Genomic DNA, 20,995 nt, shown 5'->3' with positions numbered 1-20,995 from the left:
AACTGTAAAAGACCCCAAGCTACCCCAGCCCGCCTTCCCCAAGATATCTACCCTCGTCCTCGCCGGTCCTTTCGCTCATCTGGGAGCAAAGCCAGCGCGCAAGATCCCCGCGCCGCGCGCGGCCACGCCCTCGCCTCACCCAGCAGGGAAGGGCGGAGCTCTCCTCTGCAAGGGCGCTCCTCCCGCCGCCCCGAGACTGCGCGGGACGTGCCCGCCCTGCGCGATGACGTCAGTGCGCCCGCGCGCGCCGGGGGAGGAGTGGGACCCCGCTGGTCGGGAAGGGCTCAGGCTCCGGTAACTCGGGCTGGGCGGGGGAGAGGAAAGGGCGGGGCTGGGAGCCCCCCAGAGTGCGGCGTCGTGGCCTGGACCCGGCGCGGGAGCCCTAGACACGATCAGCGCCGCTTCTTCGGCCAGCCGGCCCCGCCCGGTCCAGCGATGGAGTTTCCGGACCTCGGGGCTCACTGTTCCGAGCCGAGCTGTCAGCGCTTGGGTGAGGGGCGGAGCGCGCGGGGGGCGGGGCCGGGCCCGCGGGGCTTGGAGCTGAAGGTGGGGCGAAGGGTGGGCTCCGGGGCTGGAAGTGTCAGAGGAGGGCGGGTATCGAAGTTGGGGGCGGTGGCTAAGGGGGCGTGGCTAAGGAGATGGAGCCTAGGAACGGGTGTAGTTTGCTGCAAACCCGGTGGCCGTTTTTCCTTACCGAGTGGAACGACGTCGAGGTCCCGCTGGGCCTGCAATCCGACCCACTTCTTGCAGATTTTCTGCCGCTGAAGTGCGACGCCTGCTCGGGCATTTTCTGCGCAGACCATGTGGCCTACGCCCAGCATCACTGTGGGTCTGCTTACCAAAAGGTGAGGGGGCGGTCTGAGGGTGAGAGGGGGCGGGTGGAGAAAGCATGCAGCATCTCCGGAATCCCTCTGCCTCTATTTTCCTCTGCTTTATTGCTTTGAGGCTCAGCGGTGCAAACATTGTTTCCTTGTGCGTTATAGGGGGCATATCCAGGTTCTTTCAGGGAGGCTGTTTCAGGACCAGATATTTGGTTGGACTGGGAGCGGGCCACAGACTGAACCCTGCTCCTTAACTCTAGGATATCCAGGTACCTGTATGCCCACTCTGTAATGTGCCTGTACCTGTGGCCAGAGGGGAGCCCCCTGACCGTGCTGTGGGGGAGCATATTGACCGAGACTGTCGCTCAGATCCAGCACAGCAAAAACGTAAGGTAAGCATTGGAGGGGTTAGCCATGACCTAGCTGGGACCATGGATGCTTGCAAACTGGAACAGCTGTTATGATGGGGTTCGAGAAGTGGGGGTCAGAGTCTCAGCAGAGGCAAACCTTCCCACTCCACCTCAGATCTTCACCAATAAGTGTGAACGCTCTGGCTGCCGGCAGCGAGAAATGATGAAACTGACCTGTGAACGCTGTGGCCGAAACTTCTGCATCAAGCACCGTCACCCACTGGACCATGATTGCTCTGGGGAGGGTCACCCAACCAGCCGGGCAGGGTAATTGCAACCAAGTCCAGTACTTGTGCCTTTAGGATCTCCCCATCCTTTTGGAACTTACTCAGCCTCTTTCATTACAAGTTGGGGAGCTTCAAACCTGTTGCCTTTGGCTAGGGGAGTCTTTTAGCTTCGTTTTCAAGTGCCTATTTTTCTAGACTGTTTGGAGGAACTCCCCTCCTGTCTTCCTGGGTACGGCCTGGGAGGAGCCTGCAAGCTATCCTTGGAAGCATGCCAAGAGTGTCTCTTCTCTACAGACTTGCTGCCATCTCCAGAGCACAAGCTTCTTCTACAAGCACCATCCCCAGCCCGAGTCGGACATTGCCTTCATCTACCTCTCCCAGCAGGTAGGCCTGCCTGTTTCTCCTCTCCCTTTTTCCCCTTTGCATCTCTGACCTCAGCCTCTTGAATGTCTGCCGTAGAGCCACAACCCAGTCTCCATCCCAGACAGCCCCTCCGGTGATTGCTCTGCAGAACGGCTTGGTGAGTTGGGTGGAGGTTGGATGGACAGAAGGAAACCCACACGGAGAATAAAGTCCAAGGCAACTGGTCTCTCTCCTTTTTACAGAGTGAGGATGAGGCTCTGCAACGAGCCCTAGAACTGTCCCTGGCAGAGACCAAACCCCAGGTCCCAAGGTACCTACTCTGGTGAAAGACGATGGGATGCGGGCAAAAGCTCAGATTGGAGGGAGGTACGTGGGACCACTCCAACCCCATGTAGGATGATGGCTAGGCACTTGGGCTCAAAATGAAGCTTATTAACTATATGATCTCTGACAAGTTCTTTTAACCTATAAGGTTATAAGGTTCTTAGTTTCCTCTAAAATGGAACAGTACTAATACCTACCTACTTATAGGGTTGTGTGGAGATTGAGATAATACTCAGAAGTGCTTAGCACGGCGATGCCTAACAGATAAGACACTCATGTTTCAGATATTATTGTCATCTAGTTTAAGCTGTTCCTCCCTCTCAGTTCTCAGGAGGAAGAAGACTTAGCTTTAGCACAAGCACTATCAGCAAGTGAGGCAGAATACCAACGGCAGCAGGTATGAGGACTGGGTGGGGGGAGTTGAGGTCCTGCGTTGGGAGTTTGGGGGGCTTTCTTCAAGTGGTAGAGAGTGTGGAATGGTGGTTATCCTTTTGTTTTTGGTGTGACTCTAGCCCACGCTGGGCTCTGAAGTGAGGACTGTCCCTCATTTCCTTGACGTCGCACCCTGTCTTCCTTCCCTTCCTTCCCCCTTCCTTGCTCCAGGCGCAAAGTCGCACCTTGAAGCCGTCCAACTGCAGCCTGTGCTAGGGCCTTGGGCTTGGGGAGGGAGGCTCGGCTGAGGAGGACTGTGGCCCTCACACCTCTAGGGTACAGAGGGAGAGGAGGCTGGGAGCAGCCTGGAAGACTGAGGAGAAGGAGAAGAAACGGAGGCCCCCTCCAGGGAGCGTCAGGAGGAACAGCTGTGGAGCCCAGCCCACAGAAGGCCCCGCTGGCCTCTCCAGCTGCATAGGAGAGAGCGGCTAGAACCATCCGGCGGCTGGGCCTCGGGGAATGCTGGCCAGGCCCCGTTCAGCTCCCTGCATCATGTAATCCCCCTTACACTGGGGCTGCCTCATGCCGAGGGGACAAGGAGGGGCCTGCAAAGAATAAAGGATCTTGGCAGTCAATAAGACCTCCAAGTGCTGTGTTTCTTTCTCCTCTACAACCGAAACCAGGGGGGTCCTGTCAAGAATGCTCTCCTGACTTAAGTGTAGAGGCCCACGGCAGTACCCCACATCAAAGTCACAAGGATCCTGGCATAGTCCACACTTTTATTTCCCCAAAAAGTGCTTTTCTGAAAGGTTCTTTGCTCTCACTATAGCTAGCACCATACCCCAACCCCAGCATGAAATATACTGGGAAAAGGGATACATCTTATTCCCTTCTGAGTTTTCCTCTTGGAGGGAAGTGGCCACAACTCTTGTCACTGTGTCTCAGTCTGGGATTTGGTGTCTTCAGAGACTTCTTCCTGTCCCCGCTGCTGCAGCTGCCACATCTCCGCATACACCCCACCTCGGGACAACAGAGCCTCGTGCCTGGGGCAAAGTGGAAAGTGTAGGTCCCAGCTATCAGTTCAACCCCAAGAGTCCTCACCAGCAGCCCACAGAGATGAGTGCGATTGGCAAGGGAGATCCCTTTCAGAAACTCCTGGGATTTCACCTTTTCCTGGGGCCCCCAATTCAGAGGCCCTGCCTTATTCATCCTGCTGTGTTCCTTACCGTCCTCTCTCCACAATGCAGCCATCCTTGAAGACGAGGATCTGGTCGGCATCAACCACAGTTGAGAGCCTGAGAAATCAGAACTGGGTTATGCACCACACAACACGAGTGGGCCCCCCGCCACCTGCTGCCCCGGTCCTGTACCTGTGTGCTACTACGATGGTGGTGCGGTTGGCACAGACTTTGGCCAGAGAAGCCTGGATGGCCCTCTCATTAGACGTATCCAGCGCCGATGTTGCCTACAGAGAGGATCTGTGTAAACCTGCCCCTGCCACCCCAAATCCCCATGGAAGGAGGATGCCAGCTGCTAGCTGAGGGAGGCCTCGGGAATCAAAAAGAATCTGTCTGCACTTGAGAACCGTAAGGTGTTTTTATGAAGCCAGGATTCATGATATCTATCCGTGAGGGAAAACTGCCCACCAGGAATGGCCTGGTCACAGGCAAAGGAGGAAGGAGGAGACTGGGCTGCCCAGGGTTCTCACCTCGTCCAGCAGAATGATGTCTGGAGCCTTGAGAATGGTGCGAGCAATGGCCACACGCTGCTTCTCCCCACCACTCAGCTTCAGTCCCCGCTCGCCCACCTGCGTCTCGTATCCTGTGAATATCGCCCACCTCCCTCAAGTCACACATAATAAACTTGGTTTCTGTGACCAGACGGGCAGGAAGGGATGGAACAGAGGTCGGGGGGGGAGGTGGGGACAGCAGGACTCAATCAGGCAGGGCACGGACTCTGCAGGGAAGCTCACCTTCAGGGAAAGCCAGAATGGTGTCATGGATGCCCGCGGCCTGAGCAGCAGCCACCACCTCCTCGTCCCCGGCTGTGATGCAGCCATAGCGGATATTGTTGGCGACGGTGTCATTGAAGAGGACGGTGTCCTGGGGCACGACTCCAATGTGAGACCGGAGGGAGGTCTGGGTCACCTGGGGCCAAGAGACCATATGCCTCAGCCTGTGAGACTGCCCCAGGCCCGGGAGATAGGACGGACTGGAGGAAAGCACATGGGATGAGGTACAGGAACCCTGTCACCAGCCCCCCAAATAATTCTAGCTGTGGGGGCAAATCACTCGACCTTCCCGAGTCTATTTCCCTGTCTACAAAGAGAAAATACGCTTTTTATGCTCATGACTACTTTACTTGGATAGGCCACAGAATGCCAAGAATGCTGAGGTCTCTTGCTGCAGCTTTCTGCAGGGGTGACATCTCCTTCTCTCCCTGGAGAGTGGCCAGCACTTCACAGAACGCTATTCTTTCACACACAGGCCCCTAAATCACAAACTCCTCCCGAGCAACCTTACCTGGGAAATGTCCTGCCCATCTATTCGGATGCAGCCAGAGCTGAGGTCATAGAAGCGGAACAGCAGGCGCAATACTGTGCTCTTCCCTGCTCCAGATGGGCCCACCTGTTGCATTGGAAACAGAAGGAAAATATTTTCAGGCCCACTGGCTTTTAAGGCTTGCTCTCCAAGAAGCCACCAATGTCCGTGGAGGCTGCTACATTCAATCCTGTGGCCCACTGTGACAGGATTCTGACTCCACAGCCTGGGTCACAAATTTCCATGAGCACCGCAATAGGGAAACTCAAGGAGTCTGGGCCAAGGGGCTGGGTCTCCTCTCACCAGGGCCAGTGTCTGTCCAGGCATGACAGTGAAGGACACATCCTGTAGGGTTTCTCGCCTGCAAGGAAGGGTGGGCATGGTCAGCAGGCCTGCTGCACTCCCAGTGCCCCCTTCCATCACCAGAGCTGCTACCGGGCCCTGCCCCTCCCCTGCTCAGGCTCTCTTTCTAGGCAGTGGTGGGCTGAGAAGCAGGGATGGCGTGGGGGTGGGGATGGGGAGGGTGGGGAATGGGGGCAAGATTGCATATGGACGGTGGGAAAGGGGGCTGTGAGATGGCAAAAGGGGGGCTCACCCACTGGTATAGCTGAAGTGCACATTCTCAAATTCTATCTGGCCCTTCTGGAAACGCAGGGGCCCTGCTCCAGGAAGGTCCTTCACCTGGGAGAGTGGGACCCAGGCATGTTGCCATTACAGGTCTGGTACTCTCCAGACACCAGGAACACCGTGTGGGCTCCCACTTCCCCACACACCCCTCCCAACCCCCCGCTTCACTCACTTCTGCCTTCTCTTTCAGCAGGTCGAACATGTTCTCCATGTCGATGAAGTTTGTCTGGATCATCCTGCAAAAACAGTGCTGGCTGGGGCTCCTCTGAGGAGTTGGGGAAAGAACTGTGCATCCTCAACAGGTGAGGGTGGGAGATCAGTTACCTGTAGTAGGTGCCAAACCAGTTGAGGGGCATGTACAGCTGGATGATGTAGGTGCCAAACAGCACAAAGTCCCCAACCTTGTGAAGATCCACAGAGAAGTGCAGAGTCACAGAAGGCCTTCAGGCTGTCACCTTCCCGCTTCCCACCCAGGAACCTGGGGGCCCAGACAAAGGCCCTCTGCCCTGTCCCCAGCACAATTCTCTGACCTGTAGCTTCTGCTCACTGACAAAGTATGCGCAAAGCAAGGAGCCAGCAAGGAGCCCAAGTCCAATCACCAGATTCTGGGTCTGATTTAGTAAAACCAGTGAAGCATTTGACTTCCACTCCAAATCCTGGGGCAATAATACGGGGCAGGGGTTAGCGGGGTGGGGTAGGATGTCACATATACACTCTCACCAAATCCAAACCTGGGCCCAGGCATCTTCAACCTCAAATTTTCAGCCAGAACCGTACTCCTCTTGGCCCTGGCAATTCCGCGAGGCTAGGCCATTGCTCTCGGCAGGCCTCAAACTAGCATCCTCACCTGATAGTTGACAATGGCCTCTCGATAGCGGTCCACTTCGTAACCTTCCGCGTTATAATACTTCACCTGATGAATTCAAACCACGGTTGTAAGACGTGGCTGCAGCATTTACACCTGGGTTATTTCCTCCAGGTCCCCAATCCCCCCTTCCTCATTTTAAACACCCCCCCCCCCAGCTCCCTAGCAGCCCCGCCGGTCCCAGACACGCTGCTCCACCAGCCACTGTGCCTCACGCTACTGCCACCAAGGCCTTGATTACCGTCTCAAAGTTTAGTAAAGAGTCCACGGCTCGTGCCCGGGTGGCATTTTCCTGTAGGTTCATAGCACGTCGAAACTTTGTTCTCCACTCAGTGACCACAATGGTCAGGACTGCGAGGGACAGGAGGAGGAGGGAGAAGCGATCAAGACATCACCCCAAACCAGAGACCACAAGAGGATGTCTGCTATCTGCCACATACACGTGAACCCTGTACTACAGGCCAGGGACCCAGATTCCCAAAGGGAAAGAGCACTAAGCTCCCTGAGGGAAGGGGCTGTGACAGAGACACCTTTCCAGCCTGTGCAAAGCCTTGCGTGTGAAAATGCTTCATTGGTGGCCAAGTGAAGCCAAGCTGCATCTGGTTACACAAATGAGGTTTCTCCTTGCCCTGTACCCACGGCAGGCCCCTAATGTGACCAGGATGCCCTTCCCTGGCCCTCCATCCAGGCTGAGCTAAGGTTCCCCTGGCAGAGGAGGAGGCCAACCCATCATGTTGGGGAGCAGAGGAGCTTATTCACGTCCACTGATCTACAACCTCCCTGTGGTGGGCCACCTGAGTGGGGGCGGGACTCATGCCCAAGGGAGTCCCTGGCGTAGTTCCGGGAGACGCCTTCACCAAGCAGCACTCACTGAGGTAAAGACTCATGCACAGGAACACAATGAGGCCAAACCAGGCGTTGAAGAACATGCTGAAGTAGATGATGCCAATGGTGATGTCAGCCAGGGTGGGGAGGACGTTGAACACCAGGTAGCTAGGAGGGCAAGTCAAGCAACAAAGAAAGGTTTAGGGGCTTAGAGCCAGCAACTCTGCCTCCAGGAATTTCAGCGTGGTGTTTTCTTTTTCTTTTTTTCTTTTAAATGTTTATTTATCTTCGAGACAGAGAGAGAGAGAGTGCACACGCGCACATTCGTGCATGAGTCGGGATGGGGCAGAGGGAGAGGGAGACAGAGAATTCAAAGCAGGCTTTGCACTATCAGTGCAAAGTCCGACGTGGGGCTCAAACTCACGAACTGAGTTATCATGACCCGAGCAAAGTCAGATGCTCAACCAACCAAGCCACCCAGGCACCCTAGTGTTTTGTTTTTCAATAGCAACAGACCAGAATCAAGCTAACTAACCCTCAAGAGGTGAGTGGCTAAGTAAACTGTACCCGCCCCAAGCACAGAATGCCGTGTCAATTAGAATGAATGAGAGGGAGCTTCATGCATAGTAAGAATGTATCTCCCTAATGTCTTATTAATAAAGCACCTCTAGGGGCGCCTGGGTGGCGCAGTCGGTTAAGCGTCCGACTTCAGCCAGGTCATGATCTCGCGGTCCATGAGTTTGAGCCCCGCGTCAGGCTCTGGGCTGATGGCTCGGAGCCTGGAGCCTGTTTCCGATTCTGTGTCTCCCTCTCTCTCTGCCCCTCCCCCGTTCATGCTCTGTCTCTCTCTGTCCCAAAAATAAATAAAAACGTTGAAAAAAAAAATAAAAAAATAAAAAATAAAGCACCTCTAAGAATGATACCTATGTCATGATACTGCTTGTTTTATGAGAACCCTCCCCAATATCATATTAGTGCTGTGAGTCTCCACATATACATGTGAACACGTAAAAAGCAGAACTCAACATACTAGATGGAGTGGGAACCTTTGGAGAAGTAAAATTTATAAGATATTACATAAGATATTTGCTCCATTTTATTTGTCTTATTATGAGAGCAGGTGCATGCTAATCTTGAAGTTAAAAAAACAAAAAGGATGGAGAGGCAGCTGAAGCTGGGTGCTTTCTCTGGACAGCCCCTTCATTCCTGTGTCTCCAGCCCCACCCTCCCACACTCCATTTCCACTGGCCTGGCACCTGAGCAGCCCTGTGACGCTGGACGTGCCCCGGTCTACAATCCGTAGCACTTCCCCCGTTCGGCGCCCCAGGTGCCAGCGCAGCGAGAGCTCATGCAGGTGGGAGAAGAGGCGCAGCTGCACCTGCCGCGATGTGAACTGCTGCACCCGGATCCACAGGAACGTGCGCAAGTTGCTCACAAAGCCTGGGGGGAGCCAGGGGAGGCCTCAGTAGAGCTTAGGGGCCAAATGACATCGGCCCAGTACCCAGACATGAAAAGTCTGAGAACCCCAAGGGGCCAGGGGAGGGATGCTTGGGGGAGGAAGGCAGGGAGGGACCAATGCCAGCCAGGGGGATAGCAGAATCCCTCATACCTGTGCTGCCAGTGCCACCGCCCTGGAGGAACTTGAGGAAGACATAGGTGATAACAGTCCAGGCCAGGGAACTCCAAGGTGCCTTCTCAGTCAACAAGTTCACTATGGTGGAGAAAATAAGTCAGAGACCACTTATGGCCCCCAGGACACTCTTCAGAAGAAACCGATCCGGGCACCAGCCACAGCCTCTTTCTGATTATCCAGCTCCTAACACTGTCCCACCTTCCTAAGTTTGGGCCCCCACCCCTCACCAGGCCGAATAAAGGACCAGAAAGAGCTGAGCTGGCACTCCTTCCCCCCTCACCTATGTTCCTGTAGAAGATGGGGACCAATACGTTCAGCCCCCGTTCCAATCCCATGAGTCCCAGGCAGATGAGCACAACAAGCTGCAGAGCTGGACTCCCTCGAGGCCACAGGTAGCCACTCAGTAGGCGGAGCTTCCTGCCAAGGTCTCGCCAGGTAGAGCCTGGTGCTTCCTCTGTTGACTGAACCTAGGAATGTAAAACACATAGGGGAGGAGAGCTCAGAAATCAGAGAGAAGTGCCCTAGAGGCACCTGAGTGGCTCAGTCGGTTAAGTGACTAGATTCTTGATTTCGGCTCAAGTCATGATCTCACAGTTCATAAGATCAAACCCCACATTGGGCTCTGTACTCACAGCACAGAGCCTGGAGCCTGCTTAGGATTCTCTCTCTCTCTCTCTCTCTCTCTCTCTCTCTCTCTCTCTGCTCCTTCCCCATTCGCACACACACTCTCTCAAAATAAATAAGTCAACATTAATAAAAAAAAAAAAAAAAAAGGAAGTGCCCTAGCCAAACCCCTCTAGGGAAAATGTATGGGACTGCAGCTTCCAGTTATCTTAGACCCCAAATGATTCCTGATGAGGTCAGAAAGCCTCGTGTGGCATAAACTGAGATTTGAGAAAGAAGTATTATGGTGGCAAAAAAGGATGACAGGCAATGAAATTAAGACAGGCCCTAAGGTTCAGAAATTCAGGTGTACCTGGGACCTCTCTACATCTTGATCTTCTTCATTAACCTTCAAGGCGTAGGACTGGGGACGAAGTCCAGGGGCCCAGAGTCCCAGGATAAAAAGCCCTCCAGAGACCACATACCGCAGCACCCATAGGCTAAATTGGACCTAGAATGAAACGCGTAGGGAGAGCATCAAGGAAGGCCAAAATGCCATTGTTACCACTTAGAACAGGGCTAGGGAATGGGGCAGGGCACACACCCAGCTCAGGGGCCCAGCATCAAACAGGCTTTAAAAAAATGTAGAGTGACTCAGCACAGACACACCCCACCAGCTGGCTATCAGCAACCTGCCAAGCAGGCCTCCTCCTTTTTCCCTTAGAGGCATCCCAAAGTGTGGAGCCAGTGTGACTAGACATTCTGTCTTTCTCCCCAGCCCTTGCCACTCATGATTCTCCATTCCCCACAAAGTCCCTTACCTTCTGGCTCAAGTCTGCCCTTGCCCACCACCACTGTGGGCTGTTCCAAGACACAAGGGCCAAGTTCTCAGCTGCAAACGCCACGGTCCAGAGGAGCAGGAGACCCAAGCTGTGCCTGAACTCGATCCAGATGCCCATTGCTAGCCTTTGCCAGGCCTGATTGCGTTCCACCACCAGCAGCCCCAGGCCACAGGCGCTGGCCAGAGTCCCAAATATGGAAGCCAGCAGTAGGTAGCCTGGCAGCGGGGCTCCCCCAGTAGTGCCCACCCGGCCAACCAGGGTAGCTAGGGGCAGCGTCACCTGGAGTGTAGCCAGAAGTAGCTGCAGCCCATAAGGAAGGACAAGGGGGCCGGCGCTCCAAGACAGCTCACGGGAGCCAGCTGGCCACTCCCGACGCTTGCAGGTAAGGGCTAGCACCAAGGCCAGAGCCCCCAGGGCCATCAGTATCGAGGGCACAACCGTGAAGAAGAAGCAGGGACTAAGGCCACCCTTCTCCCAGGCCGGACCCACGGGCCCTTCGGCCTCGCAGTAATTGCCCACAGTCACCATGGTAATGCGTGGCCGCCGGCCGAGGCTGCGGGGACTGCGGGAAGGGAGAACGGGACCGGCTGCTCAGGGCGGGACGCGAATGCCGGGGTGTCTCGGGTCATGGAGACAAGGGGCGCCAAGCCGCGGGCCTCTCGGGCAGGGACACACGTGGGTCCGGCCACACTACCCACTCTCTTCGCGCACGCGCCGCCGACACGCACTCACGCAGGGCACGTACGCCGTCTTCGGCAGTCCGTCCGCCTCTCGCTCGCAGCCCAGGCAGGACCCTCCTGCCAAGTCCGGGCCCAAAGGAATGTTGAGCATCTGACTGGAGCGGCTCCGGCGCAGCAGCCCTGCCCACCGGGGGGCGGCCTCAGCCCCTTCCTAGGGTCCCCATTGGCCAAGCTCCCTGAAGGGGCCGGGAGTTAAGGTGCACGCGGGAAAGGCAAAATACAGGGGCGGAGTCGGGCTGGTCACGTGCGCAGGGCGCGAAATCTGACCGCACGTCCAGCGGGAGACCTTGACCTCCGCGGAACCATGGCTAGGAAATGGCCCTTTTGCTAGCACGCTGGCTCGGTTTAGCTGAGTGACGACATAGGCCCGCTTTCCTATAGGGCCCCAGCCACCTGGGGGATCAGACGCAACCTAGCCGCGCGAGAAAACAAGCCAAGACCTGGTCAAAGTCCCTTTTTTTTTTTATTAAGGGTTATCAAGCTGTACACAGTTCCTACTCCTTCCGCTGCGAGCTCAGGCAGCGCGGTTCACCACACCCGCAGCGGACCAGACCTGGGCGAGGCGCGGGGCGGAGAGTAGGAGCTGAATCCCAGCATGCAACGCGGCAGCTCAAAGCCTAGGGCGAAGGCCTCCTGTCGCGCCTCCATCCCCCTCTAGGGGTCAGCGGGAGACAGGCCAGAGCTCTCTTGCTGGGAGGTAGACAGCCAAGGGCACACTCCAGCCCAGTCCGTCCCAAGTGCAGGCGGTAAAGGGGTACAATAAGCAGCAATGGGGGCCAGGATGGCCTCAGTCTCCCAGGGGCCCATCCTGAAAGTGGGAGAGGGCAGCAAATAATTTCTATCCTGCTCCTGCAATTTAGAAACCTTCCTTCTTAGTGTCAAAAGATAGCATGAGGGGAGCTGGGAGCTAGGGCCTCCACACCAGTGCAAAGCAAAAGCTGAACAGAACGGGAGCAAGCGAACAGAACGGGAGCAAGCGGCATACACGCCAGTAATGTGCGGGAAGCAGGAGAGAAGTGAGCAGGCTGCAGCACTGGGAGAGAAGTGGGGGTGAGGTAAGGGCCACAGCCTGAGCTGCTCATCTGTTCAGGGTGGAGGGAGGGAGGCTGCAGACGTTGAGGGTCCAGACCCAACCTCCCCACTCCACAGTTGGCACAGGTGATCCCTGCTTGGCAGCTTCTGTGATGGGCAGTCCTCTGGAGACTTGCAGGGGCAGGTGCGAAGGTGGCAGTACTGGGGCTGGGCTGGGGACCAGTTTCTAGCACCACACTCTGAGCCAAGGGAGGGGGGGGGGGGTCCTGGGAATGAGGCTAGAGTCCTGTGTGCCTTGGTTCCTAGGCCCCCAATTTCTCTCCTGGGGCTGTGGCAAGCCCAGCGTTGGCACCTCCCTTGGCCGGGCACGGACACACAAACACCACACACGTGGAGCCGGGCGACACTCAGAGAAGCCCTCCGTGGCGGGAGGATGGGATGGCAGGGCAACAGTGGCCTCCATCCTGGGACATAGGGACCTTCCTCAGCCTTGCCTACACCTGTGGAGAGAAAAGGGTTAGTAGTGGATATAGTCTTTAGCTAGCTGCTGACCCAAATAAAGCCTAGAGATAAAGAAAAAGGAAAGCTTGATTCCTTCAGAAATTGATTTCAGAGTAGGTGAGGGAAGAAAACGGGAGTGTATGTTGGAGGGGAGAAGCAGCATCTCTGTACGAGGGCTGCCTTCTCTCACATGGGACTTGGACCTCAGCCTGGAAGTTACTACTTCTGGTAGTTGTTCTCGGGTCCTGGAGCCCTTACCTTGTGCACCTGTGGGGGAAGCTCGTCCTCCGAGCCCTCCTCGGGAACAGGCTCTGGGTGCCTTGATGCTGACTGTCCATCTTCAGCCCACCCTCCGAGGGGCAGCCGAGAGAAGTGAGAGGGAGCCCGGGGTACTGTGCCAGGATCTAGAGACAAAAGTAAACATACCCTTAGAATTAACCCAAACAGAAATGTGGAGAAAGGTTCTATGCGGGGTGGAGGTGAGGGTTGGTCTCTTTGGGCCTGATTGCTCTGACCTCTTTCCTCCCCAAGAGGCTTCGGAAAGAGCCACCCTTCCCCCAAGGCTCTGTGTCCTCCTGAACCGCCATTGGATACCTGTGATGCCCCCGTAACGCCTCTGGAAGCCCCCCTGCAGGGCGGTGGTCTCAGGTGCTCCAGGCCGGGGTGTAGCACAGGGATAGCTGGCAGAGCGGGGGATAGGCTGGGGGGCCCGGGAGCCCTCTCCCCCCTCTTCAGGGGCACTCTCCCCACTCTCATCGCTCTCCCGGCGGTGCCACACGTGCCGCTCGGGTTCAGCCTGGGCCTGCTGCTTGTGGAGCTGAAAAGTGGGGGGGGCTCATTAGTTGGGGACAGGATGTCTGAAACAGCTGCCCCCCACCATAGTATCCCCCAGTTCCCATTTTTACCACCCCACCCAGAATCACTAACCCAGAGTAACCATCATGTTAACAGTGTGTTAACACACATATGACATCTTACAGGTTAAATTCTCCGCAGGTCTCTGGAACAAATCTGTGTGTAATGTAAGAGTTGTAATGACCCTCACTTTGTGTAGTCATGTAAGTCAAGAACAGATGGGTTGCACATCTAAGTGCCAGGCACTTTTTTAGGTGCTGGGACTACAGCGGTGAACAAAATAGACAAAAATCCCAGCCCTGTATGGCTTATATACTGGGGGATGGGGTGGGGTTATAGACAACAAAATAAAGAGGGGGAAAAATACAATATGTCAGATAGAAGCTATGGAGAAAAACAGAGCAGGAAGATTTAGGAAGGTGGCCAAGGGAGGCTTTTAGTCAGGGTGGCCAGAGATGGTCTCACGGAGGAGGTAAGAACAGATATGTGAATAAAGAGAACGGGGGAGCCATACGCATATCTCAGGGAAGTGGATTCTTGGCAAGGGAAACAAACGGGTAAAGGCGCTGGATGAAAGTAAGCTTGGCTAAAAAGGATAGTAAAAGGGTATATGCGGGAATGGAAATTACAGAGTGGGTAAAAGGCAGAGAAGGGTTCTGAGCCCAGGTCTTGCTTTTCCACACCCCAAACCCTCTCTTTTTCAGTGGCCTTCTGGATCCCATGGCTCGGCCCCTTCCTGCCCACTCACCTGGTGCATATAGAGGGCATGCAGGCTCATCTCGGTGGACGCGTATTCCGACAGCACCAGGCTCTGCAGCTGTCCTTCCCACACGCTGCTCCCGGAGCTGGCTGTCCTGGCATCCACCCTGTCCCTCCCAGCACAGACAGACAGCAGCCGTCAACATTTCTGACCCACAGAAGTTGCTGGCGTCTATTCCCAAGTCCTCCCATCGCGGCCCACCTCTACTCACCCAGAGCCTGTCATGGTGCTGGGGGCTCGGCCCGTGGGGACCTGACCCGGGTGCAGAGGGGAGAAGGAGCGCAGGGCAGAGGCGACCTCAGCCCTGTGCCTGGAGCCTTGAAGGTCTCTGGGCAGTGGGGGGCCCCGGCAGGAGGAGCCGGCTACCACATTTGCAATAAGGCTCAGTGGCTGTGAAAGAAAACGGGTGGCTAGACTTCCCAGGGCAGCAGGGAGGCTGCGGGGTCCCCCAGTATCCTGGGTGTCAGGACTCAGTGGAATAGACTTAACAGACAGAAGGAAACCGATAGGGTAGGTATGCCCTTCCACCCCACGTCCAGTCCTCAACTCCCAGCACCTGGAGCACACGCTGCCCGTCACCGCCCAGGCCCCAGGAACACACCTCAGACTCAGATTGTAAGGACTGGATGGACGTAAAGAGAGCATTTTCAGGGAGCAGACCCCCTTGGGCAAGGCCAGCCGCTGCTCCGTCCCGCTGAACCTGCTCTTTGAGGAAGCCGAGGAAGGCCGTGCTCTCACGTGGTGGCTGCCAGCCGGGGTTGGTGATGGCAAAGTGCATGAGGGACAACTCTGTCTTCCCATCCTCAGCTTGCTGGTACACTGAGGCCTCTGTCTGCCCACCGGACAGCCACTGCACAAGGGAGGCTACAGTGAGCAGCACTGTCCTCTGACGGGAACCCTTTTTGTACCTTTCCTGCTAGAGGGGAGGCTGTGCCCCTGGAGGACGGACCACAACGCGCTGCTGTATCTTGTCCAGGGGCCCCGGTGCCCCACCCCAGGAGTAGTCGCGTGCTGGACTAGTTGCTCGGTTTGTGCCTTTCTCAAGGGAACGTGGCCAAAGGTGCAAGTTGAAGGCTAAAATCCAGCCCTAGCTCCGGTTTACCAAGCAGTGTGCGCCCTGGCACGTGGCTGCCCAGAGGCAGGGCTGCCTTTTTGTGGTGATTCGTTGGCTCAGTTTGCCCAAAGACAATGCCGGCATCGCCTCTGGCCACCTGCCCGTCCTCTCCCGGTACCTGGGGATGCCCATGCTGGCGAACATCCATCTGAGCAAAGGAGCAGGTATCTCCAACACCAACGACCTCTACGGTGAAATTGCGGAAGAAGTCTATAATCTCCAGGGCCCGTGGACGCAGGCAGAAGATGAGGATCAGGGGTGTGACAATGGGGCTCAGTAATTCCTCCAAGATGAACACCTAAAAGGGAGGGGACCCAGATCATAAGAGAGGAGGAGGGATCCCAGCCCTTACCACCGAGCTATTAGCCAGTCTCTAGCAGGCCCTAACTCCAACTCCACTCACTGCCTTGTACTGGAAGAGCTGGGCAAACTCGTCCCGGGTCTGCGAGCGGTGGGCATTACCCTGCCAGTGGTCAGGCATGTAGTGGATGTGAGCGAGGATCACGCGGAGCAGCTGCTCAGGGCAGAACACCATGTGCTGGTCCGGAATAAAGGACCTAGGGGGATCAGGGTCCCCGTGAGAGGCAAGCCTTTCCCAGGAACGCTAGCCTGCTTGCTCCCGCCTGCTGCCCCTGGCCCACCTGCACACGGTCACGGTGACCCCCAGGAGTGTGACGGTGGTGAGGACGTGTTCCACAGCCAGCACATCTTCGTCGTAGATGGTGAGGGCAATAAGCACGGCCAGGATGGAGCCAGCGAAGAAGGCGCCGTTCTTGGCCAGCAGCGTCAGCAGAGGTGACAAGAAGCAATTCATGTACTTGGAGGCGGGCTTGTAGCCTCGGTTGAGGCGGGACTGCAGCTCGTGCTCCAACTCGTTGAAGTGGCGGAGGTAGCAGCGGCCGTAGAGTGACCAGCAACGTGCTCCCAGGGCCCCGGGCTCCCGCTTCAGCACCTCGGCGTAGCTGAAGAAGGCGTACAGGATCTGCCAGATGAGGATAAGGGGGCACAGCAGGAAGTTGGCGATGCCGATCCACAGGATGCGGTTGCTGAGGCGCTGGGCCAGCTCGAGCCGTTGCCCCCCACGTTTGTACTCAGCCTTGAGGCTCCATTCATTGAGAAACAGAGAGCCGGGTCCCCAGAAGAGGATCAGCTCGAAGTTGTACTTGAGGCCACGGGTGAAGAAGACGGCCTCCCCAAGGCCGGGCAGGCGGAAGCGCAGAGGCAGGAGGGATTTGTTAACCAGCGCGACCATGTAGTTCTGGAAACGGAGGATGCGATGGTAGATGTCCAGCTCTGTCAGCTCGCGCTTGTGGATGCAGATCTGGTGCTCTTTCTGGGTCTGCACGATTCGGGCCTGCACTTCCTGCCACGTGCAGTATGGAAGGGCAGACTGTAGGGTGGGAGAGAGACAAGGCAGGGAAGGTGGGCTGTTGCCCCGGCTCCTTCCCCGCATTAGCCGTGAGGTCCTATGCTTAGCCGCGCGGAGCATTTAAGCAGACACTCCCTGACCTACCAGTGACGATGAGGATGCCCGAGGCCCAGGAATACACCCCACCCTTCCCTAGCCACAGAAGCCATCTTGGGCTGTGGTGCTAACCGCTCAACTTCCCAGTCTCACCATGGGGATACGCAGAGCATGCAGGTAGAAGGAGTGGATCTCCCAGTAGCAGCAAATGTTATAGATGAACTTGATAAGCCGATGGATCCAGAATACAGCAGCGATGACCAGGATGGTGATAAGGGAGCCGTTTTCCTGAATCCTAGTGGGGAGGAAAAAGGAAGGAAGGAGGGGTGGCCCTTGCGGAGTCTTGGGAGACACGATGCTATCCTGAAGGATGTGGCGAGGCCGAGTCTGTGTTCTAGGGGATGTGTGACTACCTCACATTCCATTCCATTCCCCACCTGTTAGCAGAAGTCTGCAGCCCTTACCTTGCACTACAGACCTGGGCAGGCAAAAAGGCATCTGGCAGAGTGACCTTGACAGGCTCGGTAGGGTGAAGACTATGGTTCACCATCTTGTTGGCAAATAGGATGTCATAATCCACACAGCTAACCAGGAAGGTGGTGAAGGCAACCACAAAGAGGAACTGCCTGGGGAGTTGGGAAGAGGGGCCACAGTCCAGGAGTCAGAGAAGCACCAGTGAAACAGTGTGGGGAAAGAGAAGAGTCCGGAAGCAGCAGAAGGAGATTACAGACAACAGCCTCTAGGGACACGCAGGCGCTGGAGAACTCCCAGGGGGGCTCTCCTTACTGCTCAGCCCCAGGGACCTTCTAAGACCCAAACCAGCTACTACTTTTTCCTTTTAGCCTCAGGGCGTCACACAATCAGCCGGCTTTTCTCACCAGTAGTAATCTCTGCCACCACTTACTAGACTCTCAAAGATCTTCTGATTGTGGTTTCTTCTTCCCAATCCCTGATTTCCTTTTGAGATAGTATTTAGAAGCCCTTAGGGGGTTTACAGTCTTTTCTTATTGGAGGAAGGTTTCCCAATCCCATTCCCTTTGGCAAAACCATATGGCTCCTCCCTTTTAGAAAGCTCGTTGCCTTCTAAAGCTGTTAACCAAAGCAGAACAACAGACTTTTCTTAAGTGGCAGGCATCTCTAAGACCTCCAAACTGAACTATGCCCATTCCATTGGAGCTCTAATGAAATGATCAAGTCTGAGTTCTCTTCATGGAAGAGATAGAACTTGGAAAGCATTCCTTATAGGGGAGATTTAAAAAAAAATGAGATTGGAAATTTTGGTGCCACACCCAGTCCCTGAATTCTGAGAGTCTGCAGAGTTTTGAGCCTAGGACTGAGCCGCCTTGGCAGGAATGGCCAGGGCTGAGCTCAAGGAAAGACTGACATGTAGTCCTTCACCACATCACCATCCCTTCTTAGACTTACATGAGCTCAAAGATCTCCCCGATGAGCATGCAAGTGAAGCCATTCTTCTGGTGTAGATTATAAACGTAGAATTGTCAAGAAAAATGTGGTTGATAGAGACAGCAGTTAAGAGCACAGACTTTGGTGTCACATACCTGAACTTAACTCCTGGCTCCATGACTTTCAAGCTGTGTGACTTTGGCCAAAATTACTTACCCTCTCTAAATTTTTGTCTGCGGTGGTACCTGTCTCATAGATAATAGCACCTGTCTTAGAGCACCTGTCTCATAGAACTATTAGATATGAAACTACATGCGTAAAGTATTTAACACAGAGCTGACACAGAATAAGTCAAAAGATATTATTATAGTTATTAGCGTCCCATCAAAAAGAAAGATCACCTTTAAAGAGGTTCCTTATAAATTGACACCACAAAGTGAAAGGCACGTACGTACTTCTTGGTAAACCTGGGGTATCATTATCTATAACAATCGTTATTTCCTCAGCCTCTTTCAGTGTTAAGAAAACTTCCACCTCCCTTCCAGAGACTGGAATCAGACCCACCCCAACTTCCCATGAGGGGCCTGGCTTAGGGAGGGGATAAAGTTCCCAGAGCTCCAACACAGAGACACAAAGGATATTCGAGAGAAGAAGAGGTCAAGGTTTTCGATGTGGTGCCAAGGTGCTGTGGGCATAGGAGCAGAGATGTCAGAGCCCCGAAGGAACATGAGCCCCTTGTTCCCTCCGTGTTCCTCCACCAACTCTCTCCCCATGCCCTGGTGCCCTTGTTGTTTCCAAGCACTCACATTTACTCCCCTCAGGGACGTGCACCAATAGGTCCTCCTCCCCAGGGGGCGAATCACTGTAGGAGGCCTCAAGGCGCTGGTATTCAGTGTCAAACTGCGCCATCACCACCACCCCCTGTCCACTTTGTCCACCTGCCGGTAATGAAAAGAGATCCAGGTTCAGACTTTGGTGCTGCTTGTCTCCTGTCCTGCCTAGTAGACCAGAAAGAGTGAGAAAGAATCCTTGGGCTTGGTCTCCACTACCAGTCTTCTTGGCTCAAAGGCAGAGGAGTAGTTACCAAAGGAGAGCAGCAAGCTCAGGGCCTGGGAGGTCAGTCATTCCCAGAGCCTCTACTGAGTGTCTACTGAGGTCTTGCCGGTCTGAAGCCAGGCTCTGCCCCTTTGCTGGAGGGCAGGGGATGTTTCATCTTCTATTCAGTGGAGATAAGGGGACTTCCCTCTGCCCTCCAGGAGAAACCCGGGTCTCCCAAGAGACTAGAAGTTCGGAAGCATTTTGTAAACAAAGGTTGAGATAAGCACATGGCCCTACCAGCTCCATGGACAGCGTCTGCTCCACTCCAGCCCTTGATGCCCTGGCTCTGCAGCTGCTGGAGGAGAAGGTGTCAGGCCCCAGAGAGTGGGGATTGGGGACAGAAAGAAACCCAACCCCCCTGCCCACCCACCTTCAACTAAGAGGAGGCCAAGCATGGGGCAGGGAGGCTGCAGTGGGGAAGAGGCACTACGGCTGTGTGCCCTTCCTCTGGTTGTACTATACAGGGCCACTCATCCAACTCATCCCAAGAAGTGGCTTGTTGAACCTGTAAAGACTGGATCAGTACAGACCTGAGGTCAGGCAGCCCCTCCAGGCTGTTTTTCCATCGCCCCACCTCGGCCTCAGAATATTCTACAGGCCTCTCAGGGTCCTCAAAGCCCCAAATCCAAAACCCAAGAACAGGGTCTTTCTGAACAGGACCTTTCTGATCACCCCCTTCCCCTGGTTCCCTAGCAGCACCCAGCAGACAGGCATAGTTCCTGGAGAGGAAATCCTGACTGGGTCACTGTAGACACAGATCCTGGGCAAAGTGTGGGTTCCCTAGGTCCCCGGAGCCAGGCATGTTTAGATAGCACTCACCCAGTCGGTGCAGACCCTGGGGCCCTGGAACACGGCCCAGCCTGGCCCCAGTGGGATTCCCTGGGTTAGTGAGAGCCCTGGGTCAGAAGGAGCTGACCAAGCTCTCAGGGAACTCACCACTGACCAGGTCAGTGTGGACCCAGGGTCATGGAGCCCCGGCTGGCCGGGCCTGGGCTCAGAGGTTCCTGCGGATGTTGGAAGAATCGAGCCAGTCCGACAGCAGATCGCCCCAGTGGGCTGGGTTGCCTCCCCACACCCAGCCGCCAAGACCCGAGCCCAGTGCGCCCCAGGGTCGCCCGGCGCCAGGCCAAGGGCTCGGCTCCCAACAGCGGACAACCTCGCGCGCGGCCCCGCCGCCCGCGCGCGCCCCCGTCCGCGCGCCCCCGCCATCAAAACATTCCGGCTGCGCGCCTCCGCCCCGCCCGCGGAGCCCCTTCCCCCCGTTACCCGCTATGAGCTCACTTAGGGCTCCGCAGGCACCCTCGGTCAGGCCCAACCCGGGCCCCGAGATTCCAGTAACCGATCTCGCGTTTCACTTCAGGAACCGTGACCCGAGTGATTCCAGGGGCTCGGTCGGCTCCGCTGGGCTCGTCCGGACCCAGAGCGCTAGGCCCGGCGCCTGTCACTCACTGTCACCCGCAGCCAATCTGACCAATGAGCCTGGGGGGCGGAGGCATGACGGCCAATTCTCGGCTTCGCAGGCGGGACTAAAGGATCGAGGTGGGTCTTGGACAGTACAAGGACCAATAGTGCGC

General features: G+C 55.9%; 3 protein-coding genes across 11 annotated transcripts; 1 reads left to right on the top strand and 2 right to left on the bottom strand.

The window, feature by feature from the left end:
- The first annotated feature begins 305 nt into the window (after window positions 1-305).
- On the top strand, window positions 306-3,157 carry ZFAND2B (zinc finger AN1-type containing 2B). 2 transcript variants are annotated; one of them, XM_047084245.1, is made up of 9 exons: window positions 306-490; window positions 751-845; window positions 1,082-1,213; window positions 1,347-1,498; window positions 1,753-1,842; window positions 1,918-1,978; window positions 2,064-2,131; window positions 2,470-2,542; window positions 2,853-3,157. In XM_047084245.1, exons 1-9 carry the CDS (start codon window positions 436-438, stop codon window positions 2,892-2,894), a joined length of 768 nt encoding a protein of 255 aa, XP_046940201.1. In that variant the 5' UTR covers window positions 306-435; the 3' UTR covers window positions 2,895-3,157. The 2 variants fall into 2 exon arrangements, with proteins under 2 accessions (XP_046940201.1, XP_046940200.1); XM_047084244.1 differs by having other exon boundaries at window positions 307-490; window positions 2,749-3,157.
- Window positions 3,158-3,276: 119 nt separating this feature from the next.
- Window positions 3,277-11,256, bottom strand: ABCB6 (ATP binding cassette subfamily B member 6 (Langereis blood group)). Its single transcript, XM_047084243.1, has 19 exons — window positions 10,432-11,256; window positions 9,984-10,121; window positions 9,288-9,474; window positions 8,984-9,085; window positions 8,631-8,814; window positions 7,421-7,542; window positions 6,791-6,900; window positions 6,532-6,597; window positions 6,215-6,340; window positions 6,009-6,085; window positions 5,857-5,920; window positions 5,653-5,738; window positions 5,361-5,418; window positions 5,040-5,144; window positions 4,490-4,664; window positions 4,226-4,338; window positions 3,888-3,982; window positions 3,744-3,812; window positions 3,277-3,560 (listed from the first exon to the last, which is right to left on the bottom strand). Exons 1-19 carry the CDS (start codon window positions 10,978-10,980, stop codon window positions 3,449-3,451), a joined length of 2,538 nt encoding a protein of 845 aa, XP_046940199.1. The 5' UTR covers window positions 10,981-11,256; the 3' UTR covers window positions 3,277-3,448.
- Window positions 11,257-11,636: 380 nt separating this feature from the next.
- Window positions 11,637-20,866, bottom strand: ATG9A (autophagy related 9A). 8 transcript variants are annotated; one of them, XM_047085832.1, is made up of 17 exons: window positions 20,703-20,866; window positions 20,358-20,425; window positions 19,659-19,716; window positions 19,130-19,261; window positions 18,965-19,008; window positions 18,345-18,409; window positions 17,384-17,545; window positions 17,073-17,214; window positions 16,096-16,844; window positions 15,858-16,011; window positions 15,573-15,752; window positions 14,942-15,190; window positions 14,552-14,730; window positions 14,329-14,446; window positions 13,320-13,542; window positions 12,984-13,129; window positions 11,637-12,724 (listed from the first exon to the last, which is right to left on the bottom strand). In XM_047085832.1, exons 4-17 carry the CDS (start codon window positions 19,230-19,232, stop codon window positions 12,719-12,721), a joined length of 2,520 nt encoding a protein of 839 aa, XP_046941788.1. In that variant the 5' UTR covers window positions 19,233-19,261; window positions 19,659-19,716; window positions 20,358-20,425; window positions 20,703-20,866; the 3' UTR covers window positions 11,637-12,718. The 8 variants fall into 8 exon arrangements, with proteins under 8 accessions (XP_046941788.1, XP_046941789.1, XP_046941785.1 ...); XM_047085833.1 differs by lacking the exon at window positions 20,358-20,425 and adding an exon at window positions 19,792-19,935; XM_047085829.1 differs by lacking the exon at window positions 20,358-20,425 and having other exon boundaries at window positions 19,659-19,935.
- Between the last annotated feature and the right edge of the window lie 129 nt (window positions 20,867-20,995).

Source organism: Lynx rufus, unplaced genomic scaffold (assembly GCF_022079265.1).
Source record: "Lynx rufus isolate CCGP_SWC_20201006 ecotype Redwood Valley unplaced genomic scaffold, mLynRuf1.p SCAF_2, whole genome shotgun sequence".
In the NCBI taxonomy this organism is placed as follows: domain Eukaryota; kingdom Metazoa; phylum Chordata; class Mammalia; order Carnivora; family Felidae; genus Lynx; species Lynx rufus.
The sequence above is the reverse complement of the archived record's forward strand: the minus strand, read 5'-3'. Positions and strand labels throughout refer to the sequence as shown.

Coding starts and splice junctions, on each gene's coding strand:
- ATG9A (XM_047085832.1), bottom strand. CDS start 19,232: ATGGCGCAGTTTGACACTGAATACCAGCGCCTTGAGGCCTCCTACAGT. Junction 18,410..18,964: donor TTGACCTCTTCTTCTCTCGA/ATATCCTTTGTG, acceptor TGACAATTCTAC/GTTTATAATCTACACCAGAA. Junction 13,543..14,328: donor ATGCCCTCTATATGCACCAG/GTGAGTGGGCAG, acceptor CCCACTTTTCAG/CTCCACAAGCAGCAGGCCCA.
- ZFAND2B (XM_047084244.1), top strand. CDS start 436: ATGGAGTTTCCGGACCTCGGGGCTCACTGTTCCGAGCCGAGCTGTCAG. Junction 1,979..2,063: donor TTGCTCTGCAGAACGGCTTG/GTGAGTTGGGTG, acceptor TCCTTTTTACAG/AGTGAGGATGAGGCTCTGCA. Junction 2,543..2,748: donor CAGAATACCAACGGCAGCAG/GTATGAGGACTG, acceptor TCCTTGCTCCAG/GCGCAAAGTCGCACCTTGAA.
- ABCB6 (XM_047084243.1), bottom strand. CDS start 10,980: ATGGTGACTGTGGGCAATTACTGCGAGGCCGAAGGGCCCGTGGGTCCG. Junction 10,122..10,431: donor GGGCAGACTTGAGCCAGAAG/GTAAGGGACTTT, acceptor GTTTCATTCTAG/GTCCAATTTAGCCTATGGGT. Junction 6,086..6,214: donor TCAGTGAGCAGAAGCTACAG/GTCAGAGAATTG, acceptor GATCTTCACAAG/GTTGGGGACTTTGTGCTGTT.